Raw genomic sequence first — 21,521 nt, 5'->3', positions numbered from 1 at the left:
ATAATAAAATAAAATGCATTTCTACAGGCAAAAAATTGATAATATGACTTGTATATCTGTCTATAGAAGGCAAAGGAAAAATGTATCTTAATTTTTCAAGGACTCATATACACCTTTTTTTAAAAATATATTTTATTGACTTTTTACAGAGAGGAAGAGAGAGAGAGAGAGTTAGAAACTCGATGAGAGAGAATCATTGATCAGCTGCCTCTTGCACACCCCCCACTGGGGATGTGCCTGCAACCAAGGTACATGCTATTGACCGGAATCGAACCCGGGACCCTTCGGTCCGCAGGCCGACGCTCTATTCACTGAGCCAAACCGGTTTTGGCCTCATACACATCTTAATGCAGTTTTCTACCTATAAATTGGGACTATAATTGTAATAAGAATCTCTGAAACAAACTTTTCGGGGGGTAAGACTACTATGTTTCCCCGAAAATAAGACATCCTCCGAAAATAAGACCTAGCGCATGGAAAGATAAGATATCCCCTGAAAATAAGACCTAGCGCAACTTTGGGAGAAAAAATTAATATAAGACACTGTCTTATTTTCGGGGAAATGGTATTTTGAAGTATCTAATGTCTGTGCCTAAAGTTAGAAGATACAAAAGCTATCATCTTGCTAGCTAGATGACCTTTTATTATCTACCTATATCCAAACATTATACAGTTAAATGTTCTGCTAAATGTGTGAAATTATTCATTGCAAATAACCAGACACAACTTGGAACATTTTAAAAATTAGTTGAAACATGATGATGCTATATTTCCCTACTTATTATTTTTTTAAATTTTATTTAGGGAAGGTGGCTTTATGCTTTGTTGGCTTGTCTTGAAAAACCTTTATTACCTGAGGCTCATTCACTGATTCGACAACTTGCAAGAAGATGCTCTGAAGTGAGGCTTTTAGTGGTAAGTTGCAATATGGTGATAGAAGATTCCAATGAAATAAGAAAACATGGAATATTTTATCAGTCAGATGGCTGCTGGAGCCTTGGCCACTGTAAGTTCATTATAAGCAGTTGGAAAGAAAAAAAGAAGGCCATCATCCTCTTTAAGAGACTTCCCAGAGGTTCCACTGCACATCTGGCTATGTATTTCAATAGCTCATTGGCCAGAATTTGGTCACATGGCCATAAGAAACTGGGGAAAGTTTACTTTTAGCTGGGTGACAGTGTGCCTGACTGAAAATGAGCTTCATAGTAAGGGGATATAAGAAGCTGTTATAGTCATCTAGCAATCTCTAGTCCAATGACTTATTTGAATTTCTCCCGTCAGACCCTCTGACTTACATGTAGCATTACCATAAAAATTAAAGCCCTATTAAACCCACTTCTGATTTTTTTTCATCCCTCCTTTTCCTCCACAAAATGTAAACTTGACTATTCCATAGTTCTTTCATTAGACTACTGTGATGTGGCCCAAACGAACTTAATGGACTGTTCTCCAAGCAAATTTTGGCTATTTAATAACTACTATTCCCCATGCTTTCTTCCTAGACTTTATTCCCTCTGCAGAAGAGCCTTTTCACTCTCTTCCAGTCTGCATCTCAGTACCATTCCCCCCCACCCCCCCCAATCTGGCTTATATCTCACCATTTTCTATGATACATTTCCTGATTCCAACAACAAAAAAGAATCTTCTGTTTTCTCATTATACTTTGTATCTTTTCTATGGCACCTTACACATTTTCCCTTTCATTAAAGCTATTTTGTGGCTATTTCATCTTCTGTGCTATTAGCAGTTAATATGTCTATTCACTTTGTCCCATATGATGCTTGGTACATAGAATTGAGTATAATACAATAACATCATGGACGTGTGTCCCAAGTTTCAATTAATATATGACATGTCTGTTATAACATTATTCAATAGGTTATTGTGCCTGTTCCTTGAAATGTATAAAAATAAATTTCATACTCTGTAAGACTACTTTCCATGTATCTTAGATCTGTCATTTTAACAAATACTTTTTTTTTTATTAATATCTTTTATTGATTTTCCACAGAGAGGAAGGGAGAGGGATAGAGAGCTAGAAATTGTCGATGAGAGAGAAACGTCCACAAGCTGCCTCCTGCACACCCCCTACCAGGGATGTGCCCGCAACCAATGTACATGCCCTCGACCGGAATCGAACCTGGGACCCTTCAGTCCGCAGGCCCGACGCTCCATCCTCTGAACCAAACTGGTTTCGGCTAACAAATACTTTAAGTGAACTTTCTAAAATGCATAGTTTAGGAACTACTTCCATCATAATTGAGTGCCCTGATCTACAATAGAATATTTACTGGTATGTCTTAATGCTGGAAGCCAGAATTTCACTCCTTCTCAGTTGTAAGTTCTCTAAAATATTTTACATACCTTTTCATTACTATCCAGTAAGACATAGGCTTTTTTGCTGCACTTCTTGGAATTAGGAAAGATGTTCTCCAAAGTTATTCTTAGAGCCCTTAAGCCTTCCTTCTTTTCCCGGTTAAGCATATTTATTTAAAAGATTATCTTAGCTATTTCTTGAGGGATCGTTAATTCTACAGTTTGGTCTTTTTTCTTTTATGTTTCCTACCGGTATTTCCATGTGATTCTTACTATCACTTAATAAAATTTTGCATCAAAAGAAATTTTTTTCAAAGATAGTAGGGAGGAACAGATTACATTTTGAGTTCTACCACATGTGGCTTCCTCTCTCTCTTTTTTTTTTTAGAACAGCCAAGATGATGAGAGAGTTCCTGCTTTGAATTTATTAATCTGCTTGGTAAGCAGGTAAGTAATATTTGGCTTCTTACTTTGTAATAGTATTTTATTAATGGTGGTAGAGTTTATTTACATTTTACAGTAGAGGAAATTGAAGTGTAAGAAAACATACTGTACGTATCACAGCTTTTAGTTTTTTTCTATAAATATTGCTTCAGTGAAGATCCTTAAACGTACAGCTCCATTTTTTCCTGAGGTTAATGTCAGAGGGAGACTGAGGGACCTGATGCGTTGGGGAAGAATGATCAGAAGCCTCAGGTCCAGGGTCGGCAGAAGGGACTTTGAGTGGAGAAGTAGGATTTGATGAGTAGAGCAAGTTTGACTGTGTGGAAGACAATTGAGGAGTACAAAGAAGGCCTGGATGTAGGGGATCTCTGATCACTTTTCATTGCCATGACAGAAATTGTCTAAGTCCCAGAGAATTTTATTTTATTTTTTATTTATTTATTTTTTAAATCAATCTTTATTGTTCATATTATTACAAAGGTTCCTCATTTCTTCCCCCCTCCACCAGGTTCCCACCCCACCCTCTGCCTCCTCCCCACCCCCCAATGTCCTCATCCATAGGTGCACAGTTTATGTTCAGTCTAAGTTCCAGAGAATTTTAAAATCTCGGGCCAGTGTGAATAATTTATATTGTGGACTAGGGGCCCAGTGCATGAATTTGTGCACCTTGAAAGGATCTGTGGGCCGTGAGGCTGCAGTGGGCCCAGAGGTGGTCTTGGCCCATCCTCCACGACCCCACCCAGCCTCCTGCCAGCAGCCCGCTTTTGCCACCTCCAGCTCCACATGCTGATGGTGTCAGCCCCATTCACATCTGCTGATGGCATGGAGTGATTGGGGTGTGAGCAGCAGCTACTGGCCTGATTGTCCCTCAGGAACAGGGGGAGGCTGAAAAGCCCTGAGGGTCGATAGGGGCCAGAGACAGGTAGTGGCAGCAGGTGCAAGCTCTGGGCAGGACTGTAGCACACAGCAGCAAAGAATTTTCAGTAACCACCAGAGGCCTGCCCCGATGACAGCAACTGGTGCCCCGTTAGTCTGGCACCCCAGCTCATCTTCTCCGCCATCACACTGCGGCCGACGCCCACCACGTTCCACTCTGCTGCCTGCTACCAAAGCCTGCCATGTTCCATGTGCACCTCCTGGTAGCAACCAGTTGTTTGGTTGTTCTGCCATTCAGTCTTTTTGCATATTAGGATTTTGTTTATCTAGAAGATAAAGCACTTTGCCTGGACCTCTGTGCAAAGACTGAGCATGTTAAGGTTATGAGGTAGAAATCCCAGAGGAGTGCATTTTTGGGGGATGGAAAAAAAATTCCCCATGGTGTAAATTAGGAAGAGGAGATAAGCAACAAATGGAGACCCAAGGAGCAAGAATAGAGGGCGGGCGTCTCCACCAACTAGTCAGGCTCTGGAGAGAGGTCAGTCTAATCCACGTGGCAGGCATCCCCTGTGATGTGGAAGTCTGTGGGACCTGGTCTCAGGGGCCGAAGCCAGGCAGGAGCGCTAGGTCTTTAATATGAGATGAGGAGCAAATCAGAAATCGGTTTGTCACTTATCGGAAATGAAATGAACCAGTGTTGAGTGCAGGAGGGAGAGGTCCCAGGAGGACCCGTACGGGAGGGAGTCATAATTGAAGCCAGTAACCATGTCATCTGAGTAGGATTCAGAGGTAAGGTCAGATTGAGCTGCCACTGCCTATTGCTCTCCAAGTAGTAAACACAGGTTGACTAAAGCCAGCGATGACTTCCCTTCCCCGTGGAACCCTCCTGGGTTTTGTCACCAAATGTTAGGGTTACCGAAGGAGGAATGCACAAGACCAAAGGGGATAAAGAATTATGAATTTATTAGGTCATCTGGATACCCAGAGGGACTGAACCCCAAAGTGGTGCCAGCATCCAAGGACTGAGAATCAGAGATTTTAAAAGATTCTAGGTGGGCTTTTATTAGGCAGTGAATTCTCTTGTCAGAGTCCTGAGAAGAAAGATAATGGTCATAGTAAGTGGAATGTGGTCTTAGCAAGTGCTAAACAAAAGAAAATGTCTGTTGTGGTCTAAAGGTCAGTTCCCAAGGGAAGTGTCTTCAATTATTCAATCAGATCTAACAACCCCCTCCCCCAAAACCAATTCATCACCCGGGTTCAGGAATTACTAACTACTAGAGGCCCAGTGCATGAAATTCCTGCACAGGGGTGGAAGGGTTCCTCAGCTCAGCCTGCACCCTCATGCAGTTCAGGGCTGCTGGCTCCTAACCACTCACCTGCCTGCCTGATCACCCTTAACCACCTCTGCCTTGGCCCCTACCACTGGCTTTGTCTGGAAGGTCATTCAACTGCCCGATCTAATTAGCATATTACAATTTTATTATACACTAGAGGCCCAGTGCATGAAATTTGTGCGTGAGGGGCGAGATTGTCCCTCAGACCAGCTTGCACCCTCTCCAGTCTGGGACCCCTTTCACAATCCAGGACTGTTGGCTCCCAACTGCTCACCTGCCTGCCTTCCTGATTGCCCCTAACCGCTTCTGCCTGCCAGCCTGATCACCCCCTAACCACTCCTCTGCCAGCCTCATTGATGCCTAACTCCTCCCTTGCCAGCCTGTTTGCCCCTAACTGTCCTCCCCTGCATGCCTGGTCACCCACAACTGCTCTCCCCTGCAGGCCTGGTCACCTCCAACTACCCTCCTCTGCCAGACTGGTCACCCCTAACTGCACTCCCCTTAGGTTTGATCATCCCAAACTGCTCTCCCCTGCAGGCCTGGTCCCTCCCAACTGTCCTCCCCTGCTGGCCTGATTGCCCACAACTGCTCTCCCCTGCTGGCCATCTTGTGGTAGACATCTTGTGTCCACATGGGGGTAGCTATCTTGTGTGTTGGAGTGATGGTCAATCTGCATATTACTCTCTTATTAGATAGGATAGAGGCCTGGTACATGAGTTGGGGCCAGCTGGTTTGCCCTGAATGGTGTCCCGGATCAGGGTGGGGGTTCTCTTGGATCGTGGAATGGCTTAGGTGAGGGGTCTGTGGTGGTTTGCAGAATGGCCACGCCCCCCCGGCATCCCAAGTGGAGGCCCTAGTATCTGGGATTTATTTATCTTCTACAATTGAAACTGTATCTTGAGTAAGCCAAGCCTTCTGCTTGCTCTATGGAGGCAGCCATGTCTGTTGGGATTTATTTATCTTCTGTCATTGAAGTTTTGTAGCAGAGGCCAAGGAAGGCCAGGGTTCAGAAGCTTGGCTTCCTCCATTTCTGGGAGAAACGCTAGCCTCCTGCTCTCTCCAGCTCCGGGGCTGCCGCCATTTTTATTGGGATTTATTTACCTTCTATAAGTGAAACTTTGTAGCATTGAGTGGAAGCCTATGCTGGCAAGGGCATGTGGAAAGCTTGGCTTGCTCCCACCTGCTCTCTGTGGCCACAGTCATTTTGGTTAGGTTTTTTTTGTATATTCGCTCCTGATTGGCTTGTAGGTGTGGCTTGTGGGTGTAGCAGAGGTGCAGTGAATTTGCATAATACTCTTATTGTATAGAAATTGTGGCCTGGTGCATAAAATTCTTGCACAGAGGGTGTGTCCCTCAGCCTGGCCTGCACCATCTCTAATCTGGGAACCCTTAGGGGATGTAGGTTTAGGCCTGATCCCATAAGCCCCATAGAGATCTAGCCTGAACTGGAAGTCAGACATCCCTCTCTCCATTCGGGACCACTGACTCCTAACCACTCACCTGCCTGCTTGCCTGATCGCCCCTAACCACTCGGCTCGCCGCCCAACAGTTTTCATGCCCCCCAACTGCCCTCCTTTGCCAGCCTGATCACTCTCAACTGCCCTCCCCTCCTGGCCTGATTGCCCCTAACTACTTCTGCCTCGGCCCCACCACCATGGCTTTGTCTGAAAGGTCTCCCTGTCTAATTAGCTTATTACCCTTTTATTTTAGGGGTGTCGAACTCAATCAGAGAAGGGGCCAAAATCTAAAATCCAGCTTAAATTGCGGGCCGAATGGTTTACTGAACAGTCATAAACTGTCATTGTGATGGAAACGCAGCGGAGTGCAGTGATGACAGCGCGGTGCGGGCCACATTGCAAGGCCTGGCGGGACAGATTTGGCCCGCAGGCCTTGTGTTTGACACATGTGATATAGATCCATGGTCAGCAAACTGCGGCTTGCAAGCCACATGCGGCTCTTTGGCCCCTTGACTGTGGCTCTTCCACAAAATACCACTGTCTAGGCGAGTCTATTTTGAAGAACTGGCATTAGAAGAAGCTTAAGTTCAAAAAATTTGACTCTCAAAAGAAATTTCAAAAGTTATACTGTTGATATTTGACACTGTTGACTAATGAGTTTGCCACTGACTAGTATAGATTATCTGTTCACCAGGATGTTTCTTTATTCCATTGTTTTTGTTAATATACTTTAAACAAATTTCCGGCATATCATTTCTTTTAGTATGTATCTGAGAAGAGCTTTTTGTTTGTTTTTCTTTTGTTTTTAGTTTTCTGAGAAGAGCTTTTTAAAAATATTATAATACTAGTAGCACACCTCAAGAATTTAATAACTCACGTATCATTGATGACTACTCCATGTTTCATATTCCCTAGTTGTCCCAAAAATGTTTTAATTTTGAATTCTTTAAATTTAGGGTGTACTCATTGCATTTGTTTGATGTCTCTTAAATCTCCCCATCAACCCTCTTGGGTTTTTTTTTCTTTGTCATTTATTTGTTGAAGAAACTGGGTCCTTTGACTTGTAAAATTTCACATCTTGGTTTTGACAACTAAATCTTCATGCAGTATTTAATGTGTTCACCCCTCATATTTTCTGTAAACTGGTAGGTAAGTTTAGAGGTTTGATTATACAAGTGACCCCCAAAAATGTAATACACTTTAACAGTTGATAGCTGAATTTTAAAAATGAAATGTATTTTCATAAACATTGCCTTTATTTCAAGTGTGTGTATACATTTTTTGGGGTGGACCCTATATATTATAGTGTTTTTGTTTGTTTGATAATACTCTATGGATGCTGTTGTATTACATCAGGAGGCATATAATGTCCAGTTGTTCTACTCTTAGTGATGATAAAGGTGATCTTAAGTGTTCAGGTAAAGCCTATACCTTTTACCTGTTGGTTTTATCAGCCATTGATGATTGTTACATAGATCCATCATTTCTTAGGACTAGAAAATGCTGGGTTTTCTATTTATGTATATAACATTTTCTAGAAAATATAACCTATCTTCATTAATTTGGTTATTCTGAAATATAGTTTACACCTCCTAAAAATAAATGGGATACAGGCAGTATTTCCAAGTATTACTAATTTTTGAAAAATAATGAAGTCGTGGACTAGCAGTCCTCAAAGATGACCAATAAGATTGTTTGTTTTTGGAATACTGTTTTGCATTTAGGGGTTTTAACATTTTATACGTTTCGATCCATTTCAGTCAGTATTTCTTTTAAATAAATCTCTATTGTTCAAATTATTACAATTGTTCCTATTTTTCCCTCCATAGCTTCCCTCCAACCCGTTTCCACCTCACCCTTTGCCCTTACCACCTCCACCCCACTGTCCTCATCCATAGGTGTACGATTTTTATCCATTCTCTTCTCGCATATCCCTTTACCCCAGAGAATTGTCAGTCCACTCCTTTCTATGCCCCTGATTCTATTATATTCACCAGTTTATTATGTTCTTCAGATTTTCTATTCACTTGATTTTTAGATTCACTTGTTGATAGATATGTATTTGTTCTTCATAATTTTTTTTTATCTTTTTCTTCTCCTTCCTCTTCTTAAAGAATACCTTTCAGTGTTTCATATAATATTGGTTTGGCAGGGATGAACTCCTTTAGCTTTTTCTTATCTGTGCAGCTCTTTTCTAACCTTCAATTCTGAATGATAGCTTTGCTGGGAAATCTTCCTTGTAAGTTCTTGCTATTCATTACTTTGACTATTTCTTGCCACTTCCATCTGGCCTGCTGGAAATCGTATGGGTGTGCTCTTGTACATAACTATTTTTCTCTTGCTGCTTGTAAGATTTTCTCTTTGTTTTTTGCCCTTGGCATTTTAACCCTTTGCACTCCGCTGTCCCCTCTCAGGGGACATCGGAATTCTAGCATATCACTCAGATGTCCCCTTTCAGGGGGCATTGCAGTTTTCGGGGAATTGAGTTAATTCAACGTACGTTTCGGCCGTTAGCGTGGAGTAGCTGGTAGCCAATGTCCAGAATGGTTCGGAGTGCAAAGGGTTAATTATTATGTGTCTTGGTGTGGTCCTCTTTGGATTCCTTTTGTTTGGGGTTCTGTGCACTTCCTGGACTTGTAAGTCTATTTCTTTCACCATGTGGGGGAAGTTTTCTGTAATTATTTCTTCAAATAGGTTTTCAGTATCTTGCTCTCTCTCTTCTTCTGGGACCCTCATAATTCTGATGTTGGTAAGCTTGACGTTGTCCCAGAGTCTCCTTACACTATCTTCATATTTTTGGATTCTTTTTGTTTTTCTGGTTGGGTGTTTACTTCTTTGTATTCCAAATATTTGACTTAATTCTTGTGATCCTCTCATCTGCTGTTGGATCTCTGTATATTATTTTTTGTTTCAGACAGTGTATGCTTAATTTCTATTTGGTCCTTTTTCCTATCCTTGAGGGTCTTGCTAAATTTCTCGGAGGTTTCTAGTAGTTCTTGAGTAACCTTATAAGGGTGGTTTTGAACCCTATATTCAGTAGTTTGCTTTCCTCCATGTCTTTCATTTGTGACCTGTTTTTTGTCTCCGAATTTTGGCTGATTCCCTGAGTTGATAGAATGGCTTTGTGTGCTAAGTGTTTTATAGGGCCCAGTGGCTCAGCCTCCCCAATTATCTGAGGTGGACACTCTTTGTGCACCTCCTTGTGGGCTGTGTGCATAGTTTTGCTGTAGTTAAGCCTTGACTGTTGTTGGTATCATTGGGAGGAATTGAATTCCAGGCCAATTGGCTGTGAGGATCAGCTGTGTCTACACTGAGAGAACTTCTGTGCTGGAGACACCCTTGTGAGACAAGACTTGCAAAAACCTCTGTGCTCAGCTTGGATGGTGCAGCATCTCAGGGAGGAGCAGACAGTGATGGCTTCCCATCAGCCCTACCCTAAGAGGCCCCAGAGTCTCAGTTTCCTGTGGTAATCGCTGCAAGCACCTCTGAGAGAAAGCCGCCCTCGAGTTTTGCCTGCTGCCAGACAGTTCAGTTTCTTCCCAAACGAGTGTGGGTCCCCAGAGTCTCGCCCGGAACTGGAGTTCAGAGTAGTTGGGAGCATTAGTCTCCCAATTTAGAAAGCCAGCCACGTACTCAGTTGCCAGCCCTCTCTACAGGTACGCCTCGGTACCTCTGCCTTCCGCAGTTCCTGTCTCAGTATGCTTTTCTCTTTCCTGAAAGTCCAGTTTCTCCCCTTATGAGTCTGGGTCCCAGAGTCTTTCCTGGAACTGGAGTTCATATCCTTTGGGAGCTATTGTCTCCCTCACAGTTGAGAAAGCAAGCCGCGTACTCAGTTGCCAGCTCTCTCCACACGCATGTGCCTCAGTACCTCTGCCTTCTGCAGCTCTACTAATTCTCAGTGTGCTTTTCTCTTTCCTTCTGGTTGTAGAATTTCCACTCAGCCAGCCTTCCTATTCTTCTGAATGATGTCTGTTTTGTCTTTTAGTTGTAGTTTTGAAATTGTTGTGTGAGGCATCAGTTTAGGTGTTTATGCCGCCATCTTTGTTTCTCCCACAGTCATTATTTAATGCTCAGGTTGTTCCATTTTTGGCCAGTCAGGTCAACTCATATGCTTTTTGTTATATAATCCTAGTGGTCTTTTTTTTTTTTTTTAATATATTTTATTGATTTTTTACAGAGAGAAAGGGAGAGGGATTGAGAGTTAGAAACATCGATGAGAATCATCAATCAGCTGCCTCTTGCACACCTCCCACTAGAGATGTGCCCGCAACCAGTGTACATGCCTTGACCGGAATCGAACCCGGGACCTTTCAGTCCGCAGACCAACGCTCTATCCACTGAGCCAAACTGGTTTCAGCCCTAGTGGTCTTTTTTAGTTGTCTTACTTTTGGTATGTCAAAATGATTCATGTGTTTTGAATATTTTTGGATCTGTAGCTACAATTAGTCTTCTCTTCTGGGAGTACTGTTTCTTATTTTCAAGTAGAATATGGTATTTAGAGTCCAGAGAACTAGTTGTGCATTGAGTTCTTTTCAGTGAACAGCTAGGAACTATGTATTATTTAGAAAGAGAAAAAGAAAATTCTGAGTTCAAATTTATATTTCAGGTCTAGTTTAAGATTCTGGGTTTGTTTTTTTTTTTTAGTATTTCTTTTTAACCTATGCTGAAAATCCTGATTTCTAACAATGTTAACATAACTATGGCTTTATCCTGAAGCATACACATAATTATTTCAGAATAACAATGCTACCAATGTCACTGACAGTAAAAATATTGAAATCATTTAATAATGCTTTGCATTCTATTTTTGTCCCTGGTATATCTTACTAGAAACATGCTGTATATCAGAACACTGTGTTTAAGGTCATTTAAAAATATTCTCTGTGTGATATACTACCAACTTGATATATGGGAAGACTCATTTTGTGGAGTTTGATTCATGTTTGTTTGTTTTTTAATATAATCTTTTTTCATAATTACATAAGAATATTACATTTCTCCAAGGTTAAATTATAATTCATTGTACATTTGGAGTATTTTAGAATCCATCGTTAATCTCCCTAGCCTCCTTTCTCTCTTCTGTAATTATCCATTTTATTATTAATTTTTGGTTTATCCTTTCACTTATCCTTTTTAAAAGTATAAGCAAATATATCAATATATGCATTCCTACACACACTTATAAAAAGTGGCATATTAAATATACCATTCTGTACCTTTTTCCATGTAATAAGTCCTGGAAATCATGCTATAGCAGTATGGATATTTTGTAAAAGCTTCATAGCCTTCTCTGTATTGATGTACTGTAGTTTATTCACCCATCCCCTTATTGATGGACATTTGGGTTGTTTGCAATCTTCTGATAGTATTTTCTGTAGTGTTGCAATTAATATCTCTAAGCATACATTCAATGATTTCTTTGCTAGGTATTTTGACCAACGTGACTTAGCTGATGAGCCATCTTGATGTTGCTGATCTCTCAGGGGTAGAAGATACTTGTGATGAAGGCAGACTGTCTGAGGAAATACAGTGCCAATGAAGGGCAGGTTGCATCACATTTTCAATATTATGTAAGAGGTCTTCATCTAAATCTGTGCAACTGAAGTTGATATGTAGGATGAAGAGTGTATGGATTTGAGCATCTGAAGTATCTTTGGATAATCCCACTAATTTCTAATGAACAGTTTTCTATTACCATGTGTAAAACTGTATGGTGAAATTTTACAAATGTCCTTGATACTCCTTTATTATTTACAGATGTAAACATAAAATTTTATTGAAAATATATTTTGGTTACTAAAATTTTGTTTGACTCTTGTAAAAAACAAAACAATGGAGAAAGGGTCTTAGAATTAAAAATCTAGGTTAAATGGCAAATGTGTTCTTACCAGCAAAATTAATAAGGCATTTTCCATTTAAGCTCAATATTATTATTTAAATGATTTATTGTACAAAACTTTTAAAAAAAACCATAATTTTATTGATTTCAGAGAGGAAGGGAGAGGGAGATAGAAACATGAATAATGAGAGAGAATTATTGATCAGCTGCCTCCTGTAAGCCCTACCCGGGCCTGTGCCCTGATGGAAATGGCATTGTGACTGTGATTCATAGGTTGAAGCTCAGCCCACGCCGTGCTTCTCTGTTAACAAGCTATTTTTAATAGTACCCTAATAGGCTGACTGCTTTAATTTTTCTGTCAAATCTTAATGTTCATATGTAACTTATCAGGTAGATATGTTTCCTACTTTAAGTAACTAAACATCCTGATAGCAGTGTTCCTCAAATAGGGATTTATTTTTTTCACATAATGAGAAGCATAGAGGAACTGCCTATTGGCATTGGTTCAGTGACTCCCTGATACCAAGTCTCTGATTTTTTTGGCCTTTCCCTCATGGTAACAAAATGGCCACTGCAGCCCAAGGCTATGTTTCTATTAGCAAAACCAGGAAAGGGGAAGCAGTGCCTTACACATCTAATTCTTACTCATACCAGCAAAACCTTCTCCAGAAACCCAGATTTGTATTCATCTGTTGGCCACAAGTGTATAAGATGATCACCTCTGGTGGCAAGAAAGGTCAAGAAATGAAATTGTAAGCCTTTCCAGGTTTTCTAATAAAGGTAGGAAAGGAAAAGGGGGGATTAGGAATATCCGTGGATTAGGGAACCAACAGTTTTGCCAATAGTTACAAATAAAGCAGACATATTTACATTTTAATCTTTTCTGTTGTCTTCAGAAAGTTGATTTTCAAATGTCAACTTAATAGTCTTAAGTTGTTTTAACATTCTCAAATATCTAATTTGTTTTCAGTGTTAATCAAATATAGAAAATGCTACTGTGAATATCCTTTTGTACATAACTTTGCTTTCTTTAGTCAGAGTTCCCAAGAGTAAGGTTGCAATTCACGAGTCTTATCAATTAATGTTGCATTTGAAAACTTTACTTAATTGTGGTTTTAAAAATTAGGAATTTTTGTTTCTCATCGGGTAATTCTGGTATAGGAAGTTCAGGGCTAGTACAGCAACTTTACCAGTATGGTATCTTAAATGTCCTAGGCTGCTTTTATCCAGATTTTGCTTTTATCAATTTTAGTATGTAGCTTTCTTTTTTTCAGTCATGGTATGGTTGCTTTGTCTCTTGTCTCATATCGGTATTCCAGGAAGGATAAAAAGGTACCATCCCTTCTTGCTGTTTATGTCAAAGGAGCAAGGCATTATAAGAAATCCTCAACTTACCTATCGCTTGCTAGAGTTATGATATTTTATGATTATAAAGAAAGATGGAAATAGAAATTTTTTTAGCAGAGCACACATTGCCAATCCTATAAAAGATGGAGTTCTGTTAGAAAAGAGGGGACAGTGGCTACTGGCTTAGGCAGCCAACACTGTCTACTATAAAGAGTGTAGTTTTCCAACCTCTACACAACCAGCTATAATAGCTTCACATTTTTTGTCGTTTTGATGCTGGGGGGAGGGGGTGCCTAGGGGTTGATTTTATTTAATCTGTTAATTATTGTTTTAATTTACATTTCTTTTATAACTAGTGGTTGAACACAGTCATGCACACTACTCACACAGAATGAAATTCCCAAGGACAGGATAGCATACAAAAGAAGGCAATTTTGCATGTGCTAAAGACAAGAGGTGTAAAAATTTATTTTAATATAGTTACTTCTATATTTTTTAGCAAGCTGGAGGATTCCCAAATAGGTAAATGAGAACCATTTTTATAATGACTCAATTTGGCATAAGGATTTTTTTTTTTTCAGGAATGTAAGGACAAATAAAAATAATGGGTATTTTAAGCCATTAATCACAATTAAAAGTATATTCCAATTTTAATGAAAAATTGAAGAAAGCTCCTCCACTTTTTTTTTTTTTAATATATTTTATTGATTTTTTACAGAGAGGAAGGGAGAGAGATAGAGAGCCAGAAATGTCGATGAGAGAGAAACATCGACCAGCCGCCTCCTGCACACCCCCCACCGGGGATGTGCCCGCAACCAATGTACATGCCCTTGACCGGAATTGAACCTGGAACCTATCAGTCCGCAGACCGATGCTCTACCACTGAGCCAAACCGGTTTTGGCGAAAGCTCCTCCACTCTTAACATAGGAATAAAACCTCAAGTTTGTTGAGAAATTGTACATTTTAAAGATATAATTTAGAAGTAGTTATTTTTATTTATTTATTTTGGTCAGAAGGATATTATACATTTACTAAATTGGGATGGTACTTTTTAAAGTTTTATTCGTTTCTATTTAAAATAAGATTATTTCATCTGTGTCTCTTAGAATAAACCAATTAGAAGGTGACTTATAATAAAATTGATTCAAATTATTTACTCTCTTGGACAGAAAGAAAAATGTTTTATAGACCCTAGCCAGGTAGCTGAGTTGGTTAGAGCATCATCCTGATATGCCAATGTTGTACCTTCAATCCCCAGTAGGGGGACATACAAGAATCAACCAATTGCCCTAACCAGTTGGCTCAGTGGATAGAGCGTCGGCCTGCGGACTGAAGGATTTCAGATTCAATTCCAGTCAAGGATATGTACCTTCATTGCAGGCACATCCCCAGTAGGGGGTCTGCAGGAGGCAGCTGTTTCTCTCTCATCGATGTTTTTAATTCTCTATCCTTTTCCCTTCGTCTCTGTAAAAAAATCAATAAAATATACTTTAAAAAAAAGAATCAACCAATGAATGCATGAATGAGTGGAACAACAGATCAATGTTTCTCTTTCTCCATAATAATTTTTTAAAAATTAAATCAAATTTTTAAAAATTATAGAGATGTCAATTTGAACTGTTTGTATCACAGTTATTACCTATTGTGATACAAACATATTACACATATTACCAGTTCCCAAATTGCCCTAGAACAGGCGTCTTCAAACTACGGTCCGCGGGCCACATGCGGCCCGCAGAGGAGTCTGATCTGGCCCGCCAGGTTTTTTGGGCAGTGAGCGCAGCCGAGGTGTTACAGTAGGAATTAGTAGTTCATATACTCCGGCCCTCCAGCTCTCTGAGGGACCGTGATCTGGCCCCCACTTTAAAAAGTTTGAGGACCCCTGCCCTAGAATGTTTCTTTATTTGGGCTGGTTGTATTTCTGGAAAAATGGTTCTGGGATCAAATACTAGGTTAAATAAAGTTTTTTTTCCCCTGAACCTGTAAACATACCATTAATATGTATTAAAAAAATCTATAAAAGATGATGGATTTCCAAAATTATATGTGGCTAATATGCTAATGACATTATGTAGCAGTGCCCAGCTTCCTCTCCCTAGCAACAACTAACCTCCTTGCAGGTTCTTCAGCCCAGAAACATGACTTGCTTTATAGCCAGGTGGAAACACTTTACACTGTAACCAAATGTCTGTGAAGCGTTTTCCCATGTCTCATCTCATTTGATCCTCACAGAATTTCTAGACTAGGTAGATAGGAGACTTGGTGCAATCCTATTCTCTTTTGATTAGCCAGAAAATGGAGATTTAGGAAGTGTAGAAATTTGATCTGACTGAAAAGAAATGGTGTACCTTGAAAATGACTTCAGGTTTTCTCACTGCACAGAATATAGTCAAAGACTGCTACAGTTAAATATTTTACTCTTTGTTCTCCCTGCGTGATCTACAATCTGCTTCATGTTGATATTTACTTTTTTTTTTATGCTATTTATTTATTTATTTTAAAATCAATCTTTATTGTTCATATTATTACACAGGTTCCTCGTTTCTTCCCCCCTCCACCAGGTTCCCACCCCACCCTCTGCCCCCTCATCCTCATCCATTGGTGCACAGTTTATGTTCAGTCTCTTCCTCCCTCCCTTTCCCCGATAGTAAATCCCTTTTCAGATAGCAAATCTGTTACTTAGCATTTTCTCATATCAATAATACCTCCACATGCCCAATGATACACTTCACACAAAAGACATTTCCAAATAAGACAACCAGCCTCATCCAGGCCCCACCCAAGGCACTCACAGATCAACACCCCAGCACTATACTAACTCAACACATCCAGATATAAGCCTTCATCACTTGATTCAGCAGACCCTCAAGTTCCCGCAAAAGTTTCCAGCCATGTCTGAGAGGCAGCCGTGGGGCAGGGGCAGGTGAGGAGTGAGCTGTTTTGGGCCAGGCTGCTCCGGGCCTGGCCTCTGTTGCTCTGGTTCGTTCCACAACCAGCTGCTCCGTGTCTGGTCACTGCCGCTCCCGACCCAGTTGCTCTGGACTTGGCTGTTGCTGCTACAGGCCTGGCCACACCCGACTCGGCTGCTCTGGGCCCAATTGCTCCGGGCCCGGCCGCTCCAGGCCTGGCTGCTCCCAGCCTGACAGCCCCTGCTCCGGGCCTGGCCGCACCAGACCCGGCTGCTCCGGGCCTGGCCGCTCCCAGCCTGGCAGCCACTGCTCCGGGCCTGGCCACACCAGACCCGGCTGCTCTGGGCCTGGCCGCTCCCAGCCTGGCAGTCGCTGCTCCGGGTCTGGTCACTGCCACTCCCAACCTAGTTGCTCTGGACTTGGCTGTTGCTGCTACAGGCCTGGCCACACCCGACCCGGCTGCTCTGGGCCCGGTTGCTCCGGGCCCGGCCATTCCGGGCCTGGCTGCTCCCAGCCTGTCAGCTGCTGCTCCGGGCCTGGCCGCACCAGACCCGGCTGCTGTGGGCCCAGTTGCCCCGGGCCCGGCTGCTCTGAGTCTGGCTGCACCCGGGCTGGATGCTTTGGGCTTGGCTTCTGCTGTTCTGGGCCTGGCTGCTCCCCACCCGGCTGCTCTGGGCCCGGCTTCTCCAGGCCCGGCCACTCCAGGTCTGGGTGTTCCTGGACTGGCCACCCTGGGCTTGGCCGCCTCTGCCTCAGGCCTGGCTGCCACTGCCCCAGGTCTGGCTGCTCCAGTGCTGGCCGTTGATGCTCTGGTTCTGGCTGCTGCTGCTCTGGGGCCTGGCCACTGCTGCTCCGGGCCCGGCTGCCACTGCCTTGTGCCTGGCCACTCTAGGCCTGGTCGCCGCTGTTCCAACATTCTGTCCCTTTTTCTTTTCTTTTCTTTCTTTCTTTCTTTCTTTCTTTCTTTCTTTCTTTCTTTCTTTCTTTCCTTCTTTCTTCTTTTTTTTTTTTTTTTAAACGCATTTATGTTGCAATGTTGGCTGGTGAGTTGAGTTCTGACTTAGTCTTTGATTTTTCAAGATATTCTTTGCATTCTTTCTTAAGTAATTTTACTATCATTTGCTCTCACTTGATTTCTTCACATTGAGAACTTCTATGGTTTCTTCCTCCCCGTCCTGGAATCTCAGCAGGTTGGCCTGTGGCACCCCTTTGTTCTCCGAGGGCTCCCGCGCTGCTTCAGCCTGTCTCCAGGGTTGGCGCCGCCCAGGAAGCATCCCCGGTCCTTGGCTCCGTTGCCTGCGCTCAGTGGTCGACGGCTCAGGGGCACCCTCCCCCTGGGGGCCCCGTCGCCCGGCTCCTTGCTAGTGCCCGGCTGGCCGGTGTCCGGCAGGGGCTCCTGCTCTTCATCACGTTCCTCCAGTCTGGAGCTTTCTTTCTCCCTCCTGCTAGGGGAGTCCAGGATCAGAGTCAACAGATTGTCCTCTGCGCGCAGTGTGCGAGACTCCGGGGGCTCGGCCTTTCGCCGCTCTCCCAGGACTCCACCTCACAGCCCCGTCTCCCCCTGCCCAGCCTGGGTCCCCAGGGACTGGCCCAGACCGGGAGTTCGGGGCGGTCCGGTCTGAGGCTCAGTGCCGCCGGAGGCTTTGTTTCTTCTGGCTAGGGTAATCCAGCATCAGAGTCTACATTCAGTCCTCTGCGCACAAAGCGCGCGACTCCGGGGGCCCCGGCCTTTCGCGCCGTCCCAGGGATTTCGCCTCACAGCCCCGTCTCCCCCTGCCCAGCCTGGGTCCCCAGGGACTGGCCCAGACCGGGAGTTCGGGGCGCTCCGTTCTGAGTCTCAGCACCGCCGGAAGCTTTGTTTCTTCCCGCTAGGGTAATCCAGCATCAGAGTCTACATTCAGTCCTCTGCGCACAAAGTGCGCGTGACTCCGGGGCCCCCCCCCCGCCTTTCGTTTTTCCCCTGGGATTCAGCCTCCCAGCCCCGTCTCCCCCTGCCGGAGCCTGGGTCCCCAGAATCTGGCCCATAATGGGGATCAGCGCTGCCGGTTTGGGGGTTCAGCCCAGGCTGGGGGTTTTATTTCCTTCCTGCTAGGGAACGCCAGGCAGCATCCAGCCTTCTCCTCCTCTCCAGCTGCGACCTCTCCGCGCGCGTGCGTGCGAGCACAGCATGTCTCCGTACCTTAGGCTTCTTTTTCAGCTCCTCTGAATTTCCTTCTGGTTTTCTCCCACCTTCCTATTGTAGAGTTTTCAGTCAGTCGACTACCTGTAGGTCTGGGTAATGTCCACTCTACATTTTAGTTGTATTCCATTGAAATTGTTGTGAGCTGCTGTGGTTAGGTGTCTACCCGAGCAGCCATCTTGGATCCTCCTAAAGTCTACTTCCATGTTGATATTTACTGCTATGTTGCTGTCAGTTACTTGAAAGAGAAATCGGAGTGCTTCACTGGGCTGGAAAAAGTTTAGCTAAATCAGAAAGCAGGACTAAGCAGGTTTGTTCTATATAAAAGGCTAAGTTGACTCATGCATTCACAACACATAAAATTTGCTGGCACCAATTGCACACTTGTTTCAATCTGTCATTGTCAATCATGAATTTGGTTGACACTTGTATTATAGAGAAAGGGTAAATATATTAAAATATTTGTTCTGCCAAAACCTGTTTGGCTCAGTGGATAGAGTGTCGGCCTGTGGACTGAAAGGTCCCAGGTTCGATTCTGGTCAATAGCATGTACCTTGGTTGCGGGCACATTCCCAGTAGGGGGTGTGCAAGAAGCAGCTGATCAATGTTTCTCATTGATGTTTCTAACTATCCCTCACTCTTCCTCTCGTGTAAAAAATCAATAAAATATATATATTTTAAAATGTATGTCTATTTAGTGTCTTAATTAACTTTTATGACCCTAAAATTTGTGCCAGTCCCAGACTGATGCCTGAGCTGAACTCCCATTCTATAGCAGTAACTTAGATTTGTAAACAATTTGTAAACCTGGCTGTCTGTCTCGGCTTTCTCTTACTCATGACATGTCAGGCTCTACTATGGAGTATATTGTATATTTGTGTCCCCCAAAATACACATGTTCAAATCCTAACCCGAAGGTAACAGTATAAGACAGGGCCTTTGAGAAGTGATTATTAGACCATCAGAGCAAAGCTTTCTTGAATGGAATCAGTGCCCTTGTAAAAAAGAATCCAAGGAGTAATAAGCTAGTCCCCTTCACACCAAGTGAGAACACAGTTAAAAGATACCCTTCTGTGATCTAGGAAGCAGACCCTCATCACACTCTTGAGTAAATAGGAAATAAAAGATAAAGACCTTGGTTGGGTAACTCATTTGGTTAGAGTGTTGTCCTGAAATGCCATGGTTGTGGGTTCAATCCTGGGGCAGGGTACATATAAGAATCAACCAGAGTGCATAAACAAGTAGAAAAGCAAATAGATGTTTCTCTCTCTAAATATAAAAAAAACACACACAAAAAAAACCTGCCACATACCAATCTGGAGTGGTCTGCCTTAAAAAAATCTATAATAAAAGTGTATTATGCTAATCAGACCAGATCTCCTTCTGGGGCTACTGCTGCAAAGGCCGGGATGGTGACTGGGGCTGCCACCTCTACCCTCAGAGCCCCTTGCATAAATTTTGTGCATTAGGCATCTAGTATACAAATAAAAGTGATATGCAAATAGGCTGAACCTGTGCTACACCCATAGGCCGCACCCACCAGCCAATCAGGGGCAAGTATGCAAATTAACCCAACTAAGATGTCTGCGGCCATGGAGTGAGCAGGAGGCTTGGGTTTCCCCAGCAATGAAAAAAGCCAACCTGCACATCCTGGCCGGCCTAGACCTCCGCTGGAGGCTACAAAGTTTTATTTTTTTTATTGGTTTTTATTTTTTATTTTTAATAAATTTTTATTCATATTATTATAAATGTTCCTCCCCCGCCTCCATTGCTCTCCTCCACCAGGTTCCCACCCCACCCTCTGCCCTTTCCCCACCCCCCATTGTCCTCATCCATAGGTGCACAGTTTATGTTCAGTCTCTTCCTGCACCCCCACTCCCCTTTTCCCCAAGAATCGTCAGTTCACTCCCCTTCCATACCTCTGATTCTATTATATTCACCAGTTAATATTGTTCATCAGATTTTTTTTTAATTTCCTTGGTTTTAGATTCACTTGTTGATAGTTACGTATTTGTTGTTCATAGTTTTTATCTTTATTTACTTTCTCTTCCGAAAGAACCCCCTTCAGCAATTCACATAATTCTGCTTTGGTGGTGATGAACTCCTTTAGCTTTTTTTTTTTTTATTAGTGAAGCCTTTATCTGGCCTTCAATTCTGAGTGATAGCTTTGCTGGATAGATTATCTTTGGCTGTAGGTTCTTACTATTCATTACCTTGAATATTTCTTGCCATTCCCATCTGGCCTGCATGGTTTCTGTTGAGAAATCAGCTGACAATCGTATAGGTGCTCCTTTATAGGTAACTACCTGCTTTGCTCTTGCTTTTAATATTCTCTGTCTTTTGCTCTTGGAATTTTAATTATTTGTCTTGGTGTGGTCCTCTTTGGATTCCTTTTGTTTGGAGTTCTGTGTGCTTCCTGGACTTGTAAGTCTAATTCTTTCACCAGGTGGGGGAAGTTTTCTGTCACTATTTCTTTCAGTATGTTTTCGATATCTTGCCTCTCTCATCTTCTGGGACCCCCATAATTCTGATGTTGGTTCACTTGAAGTTGTCCCAGAGGTTTCTTACATTATCTTCAACTTTCTGGATTCTCTTATCTTCTTGCTTCTGCAGAGAAGTATCTTCTGGCTCTTTATGTTCCAAATCTTTGACTTGATTCTTGTGATCTTCCATTCTGTTTTTAGGACACTGTATAATATTTTTTTATTTCAGACAATGTATTCTTTATTTCTTGTTGATCCCTTATCATTTCTCGTTGATTCCTTATTAATTCTAGTTCATCCCTTTTCATATCCTCATAGGTCTTATCGACCTTTTCT

The 21,521-nt window shown here is 42.5% G+C and overlaps 1 protein-coding gene across 4 annotated transcripts in view; it reads left to right on the top strand.

Moving 5' to 3' along the window:
* GEMIN2 (gem nuclear organelle associated protein 2) overlaps positions 1-12,352 on the top strand; it is a 33,919-nt gene extending 21,567 nt beyond the window's left edge. For 2 of the 4 annotated variants that reach the window (XM_036458602.2, XM_036458619.2), the window contains 3 exons: positions 805-915; positions 2,705-2,763; positions 11,854-12,352. In XM_036458602.2, coding sequence (XP_036314495.1) covers positions 805-915; positions 2,705-2,763; positions 11,854-11,893 — 210 coding nt within the window. In that variant the 3' untranslated portion in view covers positions 11,894-12,352. Of the gene's footprint in view, positions 1-804; positions 916-2,704; positions 2,764-11,853 lie in introns of those variants that run through there. The other 2 variants (XM_036458596.2, XR_004991515.2) reach the window with 2 other exon arrangements.
* The last annotated feature ends 9,169 nt before the right edge of the window (positions 12,353-21,521 follow it).

Source organism: Pipistrellus kuhlii, unplaced genomic scaffold, assembly GCF_014108245.1.
Source record: "Pipistrellus kuhlii isolate mPipKuh1 unplaced genomic scaffold, mPipKuh1.p scaffold_m20_p_1, whole genome shotgun sequence".
NCBI classification, from domain to species: domain Eukaryota; kingdom Metazoa; phylum Chordata; class Mammalia; order Chiroptera; family Vespertilionidae; genus Pipistrellus; species Pipistrellus kuhlii.
Note: the sequence above shows the minus strand (reverse complement) of the source record. Positions and strands in the feature narration are given on the sequence as shown.